This window comes from Fukomys damarensis, unplaced genomic scaffold, assembly GCF_012274545.1.
Source record: "Fukomys damarensis isolate Sample0158 unplaced genomic scaffold, DMR_v1.0_HiC HiC_scaffold_23, whole genome shotgun sequence".
Classification (NCBI taxonomy): domain Eukaryota; kingdom Metazoa; phylum Chordata; class Mammalia; order Rodentia; family Bathyergidae; genus Fukomys; species Fukomys damarensis.
The window spans coordinates 22,731,558-22,739,993 of NW_022900935.1; the positions used below are offsets into that span (position 1 = coordinate 22,731,558).

Sequence of the window (8,436 nt, forward strand, 5' to 3'; positions counted from 1 at the left end):
AAAAAAAAAAAAAAAAAGGTGCTTGTATCATGATATCTATTTTCATTATAGCAGTGTAGAATGGTTTTTATGAGAAGTGAAGAGATTCTGTCCACTGTTTGTATTTTCAGCTTAGTCTGTTAGGATGGATCTAAACAAGAGAAATTCTAAGGCAGTTTGGGGACAGCTGAAGTCTGAGGTCAGGCTCTCCTCTGCTTCTGCAGGGCCACCTAGTCACTGCCATCAGGGTGCAGACTTGTGAATGGACCTCCTAGGGGCAGGTTTTCTTGACAGTGGTGGCTGATTGCAGAGTGTCCTAGGAGTATGTGCTGGGCACACCACAAAGGCTAAGAATGTGGGGCCAAAGGCTAAGAGCTTTGGAAGCCATTGACAGCATCGAAAGACACAGGACAAAAACAGATAGAGCTGCAAGGAGAAATTGATGACCCTATCATAGAGATTTCACTACCCTTCTATCACTAATCAACAGATCCTGCAGGCAGAAAATCAGCAAGGACATAGTTAAATTCAAACAGCACAGCCATCATCTAGATATAATAGACATCTACAGAGCACTTCATCTAGCAAGAGCAGAATACACATCCTTCTCAAGCTCATTTGGAGCAGTCACTAAGACAGAGCACATTCTTGGCCATAAAACACAATCTAACAAATTTTAAAAAATGATAATCATGGCCAGGTGTCGAGACATACGTCTGTAATCTCAGGAAGCTGAAGCAGGAGGACTGCCATGAGTTTGAGGCAAACCTGGGCTACATAGTTCAAGGCCAGCGTGAATTACATAGTGAGACCCTGTTTCAAAAAGACAAACAAAAAAACAACAAAAATCATACAAAGTGTGATCTCAGGTTACATGGAATTAAACGAGAAGTCAATAACAGAAAGATACCTGCAAAGTCTTGAGATATTTGGAGGTTGAACAGCATTTCTGAATGATAATGGATCAAAGTCTTGAGAGAAATTTAAAAATATTTTTAACTGCAAGTAAATGAAAATACAATTTATCCAAATTTGTGAGATGCAAGCAAAAATGCTGAGGGAAGGAATTAATAGTACTGAGTGTGTATACGGGCATATGCATCATGTAACAGCAAGGATGTGTTCTGAGAAATGCAACGCTAGGTGACTTCATTGTTGTGGGAGCATCACAGAATGTACTTTCACAGACTAAAAGGCCATGATGTCACAGGTGAGATGATCTTGTGAAAGAAACTATTATCTGTGTCAGTGTGTGGTCTGTAGTAGAAAACAATGTCATCATGCAGTGCACAGCTGTATTAGAAGAGAGTCAGACACAGGCCTGTAATCTCAGTAGCTCAACAAGCTAAGGCAGGAGAATAGAAAGTTTGAGGCCAGCCTAGGCAAATTAGTGATACCAATCTCAAAATAAAATAAGAAAAGTCTGAGGCTGTAGTTTAGTGGTAAAGTGCTTGAAGCCCTGGATTCAATCCCCAGTGCTAGAAAGACAGACAGGCAGACAGACAGAGAGACAGAGACGGAAGAGTGGGGAGAGAGAGACAGAGACAGAGACACACAGAGAGAAACAGCGAGGGAGAGAGACAGAATAAAAAAACCAGTAGCCTAAAGTTTCATCTTAGGGAACTAGAAAAAGAGAAGCAAATTAAATTCATAGCCTAAGAAAAGTAAGAGAAGAACAACTGAAAAAACTGAAAACAGGAAATTAATAGAGGAAATCAATAAAATCAAAATCTGGTTCTTTGAACAATTCAATAGAATTGATATACCTGTGGCAGGCTAACTGAGAAAAGAGAAGACACAGATTAGCAACATCAGACATGAAAGAGGGGTCATCACCACTGATCCTGTGGACATTAAAAGGATAACAAAGCCATACTACGAACTGCTTTACACCTACACATTTGATAGTCGAAATGGATCGATTCCTTAAAAGACACAGACTACCAAAACTCACTCAAGGAGAAACAGTTCATCTACATGGGTGTCTATCTAGTAAAAAACAAAAAACAAACAAACAAAAAAAAAAACCCAAAAGCAAAACTCTTTAGCATAAACCCCTCATTTTACAAATGGAGAGCCAAGGCCTAGAGAGGGGTACTGATTTATGTGAGAGTTCTCAGTGAGATAGATGGTGGTAGAGGCTGGACTAGGATCTAGGAAGGACCCCTGTACTGTCAGATGTGCCTGGAATTTAGAGTCGGAAGGGCTATTAGTGAATATCACAGGGAAAAGGGAACCCCTTTAGGAGGGATGTAGGCGTGTGTGAGGCGCTAAGTAAGGCCGTATGTATTAGAAAGGATGCGAGTGTAGGGACCATGTGTAGTGCGCATGTGTGTGCGGGTGAGGAGGGAGGTGTGTTGGGAGCGGACTAGCGTCTAGGGGAGGGTGGGGTCTGTGAAGAGCTGCACTGTCTGGGCCTGATGGCTGCACTTTAGGAAATCTCACTGTGCCTCCTGGATGCTTCTGATGAGCTTCCTGCTGGACATAGTGGTAGGGGCGATGACCAGACACCTTAACATCTGCTGCAAAACAGGTGAGTCCAGGCCTCAGGCCACTAATCCCTGACCCTGGGAGGGTTCATCTCCAGTCTGCACCTGTCCTCGAACCTCCGTGTGCCTCTGAGAACAGCACCAGCGCCACAGAGCAGGAGCTAGGGAGCCCCACAGCCTAGACCCAGTGCCTCTGCGGGCTCACTTTGGTCAGTCCTGGTCCTGGTGCTCGGTGACCTTAACTACGCTGCCTCACAGTTCTGGGTGGAGCCAGGTACTGAAGAGAAAGTGGGGAGATGAAAAATTAGCCTAAGCCAAGCAGCTGAAAAATGGGGGAGTGCCACAGCTTATCAGTTTGCGTCCTATTGGGGTACAGCCTTTGCATGTTAAGTGATGGAGAAACTAACCCCTGGAGAGGGAAAGACTTGCCGACTTGTGGGTCAGTCAGAGGCAGACCTGGAAGGAGACAGCAGACTGATTCATAGACCACCTGGGGAAGCAGCTGCTGTCCTTTGGGACCTCAGGTGCAAGCTTAGAAGTGGTACATTCTAATCTTGGGCCTTCTGTGCAGGAGCCGAGCTGAATGACTTTGCCATCTTCACCACCTTCGGCCTGGCTTCGGGCCTGCTCCTTGGTGTGGATGGGCCTCTGAATGGGTTTGTGGCCATCGTCTATGTGTTAACCACTTCTTTCCGTCTGGGTTTTTATTCATCTGGTGAGTGCAACACAGGTAACAACAGAAGCTGCTGTTGGAAGCCAGAAGCCTGCGGTGTAGTTAATGGACTCCCTTATGCACCGCGTCTGTTTGAGAAATGAATGACTTGTAGTCCTTTGCTACCCTTGGGCTTGAGGCAATTGGGTAGCTGGGGAGGAGATGATCCGAGAGGGGCTGGCTTTGTTTAGATGCCTTCAGAGCAGGGAAAGCAGCTGACCTGTGTCTTTCCCTGGCAGGAGTTCCCTTCTCTTACAAGGGCCTACCCTGCCCCTATGCTTCCTGTGTTTTGGCTTCTATCTCCCTTCTGACCAAAGGCAACACATTCATTCTCTGCTGCATGGCCTCACTCATGATTCTGTTCATGACAGACCAGAGCTACTACCCACGAGATGATGTCCTGGAGTCTGAGAACTGGAAAAAAGTGGTTTATGTGGGAGGTGAGTGAAAGTAGTGCGCTCAACTGTCACTGCTAATCAGCTTATTGTTATTATAATTCATGGCCACCTCACCCTATTCCCTTATTTACCCTGCTTTATTTTTCACCACAGAATTTATCATCTGACACAGTATATAATTACTAGGTTTTAAAGTACTATATCCATAGCTACTCTACCTGTCCTCAATAGAGGACTCTCTTTTATTCATGCTACAATACCCAGTGCTACATGTGCTAATCACATAGTAGATATTCAATAAACACAGGGGCCAAGGATGTAGCTCGGCAGCACAGCACCTGCCTGGCAAGCACAAGGTCTTGAGTTCAATATCTGGTACCAAAACCAAAACCAAAACCAGAATTTGTTCAGTGTTACTGAGTTGAATAGAATTTTTTTTTTGCGGGGGGTGTTTGAGACAGGGCCTCACTGCATAGTTGAGACTGACCTGGAATTCACTATGTAGCCCAGGCTGGTCTCGAGCTCACAGCAATCCTCCTGCCTCAGCCTCCCGAGTGCTGGGATTACAGGCATGAGCCACCACCCCTGGCTGAGTTGAATAGAAATTGAAGGAGGACTTACCACCTACCAGGTACTAGGAAGAAAATTGGTAAACTAGACCCAGTCTCTGCCTCAGAATTTACAGTCAGGTGTGGGGGGAAGTCACCAAACAAATAACGGCAGAAGTAACTAGAAGAATACAGTTTTGATGTACTGTGACAGTACAGGGTAATCAGAGAGGGTGTCAGAGGGTGACTTCATTCAGACTGGTGTGACCTGAGAGAGGGAAAGGAACCCTAAGGAGGTGCAAGATGAGTGGCCAGGTGAGTAGGAGGGGGGACATTCAGGCACAGGAAACCAAATTTTGTGATGGCTTCAAGGCCAGAATGATCCATAGTGGCTGAGACTTGCTGAGAGAGTCAGTAACACGAGCCAAGGTCAGCAAAGGAGGCAAGACTGGGTAGGAGTTAGGGTTTGAGCCTGAAAGCAAATGAGTAGCCTGTGATGGGATTTATGCAGGAAGTGATATGACCAGAGCAATAATTTCCAGCAGTCACTTTCACTGCAACTTGGAGGACACATAGTAGAGAACTGAGATGGAAGGAGGAAAGCCAGTCTTTCATTCAGAGAGGTGACGGCGGAGGTGGGATGATGAGAAGTTGCTGAATTTAAGTGTTGGAAACAGAATTGCTGTGCGGAAAGGGGAGGAGTCTTGGGTTACTCCCAATTTTCCAGTTGTTGTAACTGAGCACTGGGTTCCAGGCCCTAAGATTCCTGTCACACTGGGGCTCTGGTAGGTGTCTCCCTCCGGTTTTCCATGATTAGGGTTTCCTTCAAGGAATATCGGATTTTTTCTTTTAAAATATGCAAGTGTAAAAAGATAAGCATCTATGGAAATACCAAGTTTTTTCCATTATTTGCTTGTTAGTTCACAGAAGTTTGTAAGGTCCTTGCTTCCAGCCTGACCTTGCCCTTAAGGTTCATATCTTTTGTAACATCCACACCAAAAGTTACTCAAATTCTAGGTGCTGGATCGTCCTATAACCGAATGGAACATGCAGAATGGTAGTGAGAAGAACATGGATTTGGAGCCAAACCAATCTGAGTTCAAATTCTGAGTTCAGCTCATAGTAGTTGTATGAACTTGGGCTGATATGATACTTTTTTATCTTAGTTTTTGTTTTTGATTTTTTTTTGTAGGTACCAGGGATCAAACTTGGGACCTTGCGCTTGCGAGGCAGGCTGCAGCACCACTGAGCTAAATCCCCGGCAGTCTGAGTTTTTTTATCTATAAAATGAGGTTAAAAGGCCAGGGATTTAGCTCAGCGGTGCTGCCACCTCCCTTACAAGTGGAAGGGCCCGAGTTTGATCCCCAATACCAAAAATAAATAAAATGAAATTAAAATTATTTACCTTGAAGGATCATTGGGATTAAATAAGATAATGGATGTACTCATAAATCCTTTGTCACAGATGTGTACTGAAATGGTAATTCCTCCCCTTATTTTGTCCTTTACCTCCTCTTCTAACTCATAGCAACAGTGTTTTCCCCAGTGTTCTTTTTTTCCTGTAGATACTTTGGTTCCTTCTTTTCAAAATAAACTGTTGCTAGTTTTTGCTGTGTGAGTAAATGAGGAACATGTACCTCACAGATTTTGACATGAGTTGATACCAAAGTCCTACTGTGTAGATTTCAAACTGGCTGCTATTGATAGCCCTCTTGCTTGGAGAGCAGCCAGCCACTTTTCCCAAAATTCTGTACATTCGAGACACTGACCCATGGCCAACTTTGTAGATCTTATGTTATATATTTTCTAGGGCCACTGTGGGTTTCCATATTGTTTCTTTACCTCAACAGATCAATGATTATTCTCTTTTAGTACCAGGAATCAAACTTGGTCCTTGTGTTTGTGAGGCAGGCAGCAGAACCACTGAGCTAAATCCCCAGCCCTCAATGATTATTCTTGAAATACCCTATTTCAAATTTCAGGGTCACTTCCTTAACTGCTTTTTACCTCTAAAAGTGTCTTCTGTCAGATCCAGTGTTCTGATTTCTTTTACAAATACACAGTGGGTTATTTCCATAGAAATGCTGTTGCCCATCATCTCCTACCTCTTTTTGAGCCATACCCCCTTGCTGTCGCAGTACTGGGGAATGAATTTAGGGCCTTCTCACTGAACTACATCCATGGCCTTTTTTTATTTTTTATTTAGGGACAGGGTCTCATTGGGTTGATCAGGCAGGACTCAAGCTTGTTATTCTCCTGCCTCAGTTCCCCAGGTGCTGGGATTACGGGGATGTGCCAGCACACCTGGCTTCTCTTTGGGCTTTCTGAGGCAGTACAGGTGTTTAGTTTTTAAGAGCCAGGCAAGCATGGTTTGAATCAGGACCTTGTGTAAGTTACTTCCCATTTTTTCATCTAAAAAACATTTAATTCTAAATCCTAAGACTATTGTAAAGTATAAATGAAATAAATTATGTAACAATGCCTAGCAGAATGTCTTTGCTGAGTAGATATGCCACTAATGTGAAGCACTTTTGCTTTTTGGCAGTGAACTAAGCTAAGATTCACATTGGGCTGGGTGTTCTCAAGACTGCCTCAAGGTTCAGTTTGCTAGAAGATCCACAGGACTCTGCATATTGTTCTACTCTTGGCTAAGATTGTGTAGAGCAAAAACAGCAATGGGAAAGGGTGCATGGGATGAAGCTTAGAGCAAACCAGGTGCAAACTTCCAAGAGTCCTCTCCCAGTGGAGTCAGGCAGTTGCACTTAGTTCCTCCAGCACTGACTTGTGATAATAACGCAAAGCAGGTGTCCAACCCTCAGCCTGCACGCTGCGTGCAGTAATATGTCCCCACCAAGATCATAAACATTTAATGCTATTATGTGATTTTTAGCAATAGTCTCCATGACTGTACTGCATGGCACTTAAGTGTGGACTGGTAGGCCACAACACACACTGTGTGGGGGAAGGCTCAGCTGTCCTAACTCACACAGTCAGTCCAACAGAAAGAAACCTGTGGGTAGCAGACATCATGTGCATTTGTGCAACTTGGTGAGGAAAACAGTGACTTCTGATAACAGTATTTCAACTACCACGTGTGTGCCTGTGAAGACAGGTATTTTTTGTTGTTAAGCCGACATGTAAGTTTTCTTCTCTAATTATTAAACTTGATCTTGATGTGTTGTTTAATAGAATAATTTAATAACAGTTTTTTAAGTAGTCATATAGGAAGTAAAACCGTATCACAGTTTTCTGCACATGATGGTGTAAAAAAGCATAAAAAAGGTTTTGTTACTTATATGCATTAACTCTTAATACATTTTATATGTGGCCCAAGACAATTCCTTTTCACTCAGTGTGGTCCAGGCAAGCCAAAACGTCGGACACCCACCATAAAAAGTGGCCTGCTGGGGAAGCTCATCAGAGACCAGTGCCCAAGGCCCTGATTGGGGACCAGTTACATGGGCCCCCTCTGCATCGCATATACCAAGTTCCCGACTCCCCACAGTAGAGCACATGTTCAGCAGGAACGTGTGGACACAGTGAACTGCTCTGAGCAGTTAGGGGAAGCTGGCATTAGTGTGGGGTCTGTCAGCCAGTGGTCACCCTTGTTAGTGGGCCTGTCTACGGATAGCAGCTCAGGCCTGCTGTGTTAACTCTTTTCTGCATGCACATAATATTGTGTTGGTCATTACCCCATGTTAAATTTGGAATAATTTGGAGGATTTAAAATTTTTTATTATTTTGTATTAGTACATGTTTGCAGTACATGCAGTTTGCAGTCATCTTGGGGAGTGGTTCCATGTACATAATACAACTTGCTTCTTTTTTAAATCCCTTTCCCTCCCCCTCCTCTAATTCCCTTTTCCCTATTTTTATTCTTGTTGATATTATTCATCTTAGCTCATGTTTGTGACATATAATGTTCACGTTCATGGAGATTATTAGGTTTCTGTACATGGATTAGCCTTCTTCTACTTATTTTCCCTTCTGTTTCTCCTCACCTCTCGCCCTTAGTCTCTTGGAGCCCTGCACATTTGGAAGACCCATCCCTCTGTCTCCTTCTGTCCATCCTTTATTAATTATTAACAAAGATTGGGACCACTCAAATGTATTCTTGGATGTGAAACTGACAAAATGGCCCGTGAAATTACACTATGTTCCAAGTGGCTAGTTACTTACTCATATATAAATATATTAAACTGAGGTTAGAGACAAGGCTCCTGTCTCTTTTCTGCTGCTGTTTCTTGGGTACTGAATGCCTTAAGGGTGGGAGGGGGGGGTAGAAGCCCTGAGACAGCTTCCTAAAAACT

The 8,436-nt window shown here is 43.7% G+C and overlaps 1 protein-coding gene across 4 annotated transcripts in view; it reads left to right on the forward strand.

Moving 5' to 3' along the window:
* The window catches only part of Tmem269 (transmembrane protein 269), a 22,242-nt gene that overhangs the window by 4,141 nt on the left and 9,665 nt on the right, over positions 1–8,436 (forward strand). The window contains exons 4-6 of one of the 4 annotated variants that reach the window (XM_010634132.3): positions 2,415–2,512; positions 3,040–3,198; positions 3,420–3,620. In XM_010634132.3, coding sequence (XP_010632434.1) covers positions 2,415–2,512; positions 3,040–3,198; positions 3,420–3,620 — 458 coding nt within the window. The remainder of the gene's footprint in view (positions 1–2,414; positions 2,513–3,039; positions 3,199–3,419; positions 3,621–8,436) is intronic. The other 3 variants (XM_010634140.3, XM_019209056.2, XM_019209060.2) reach the window with 3 other exon arrangements.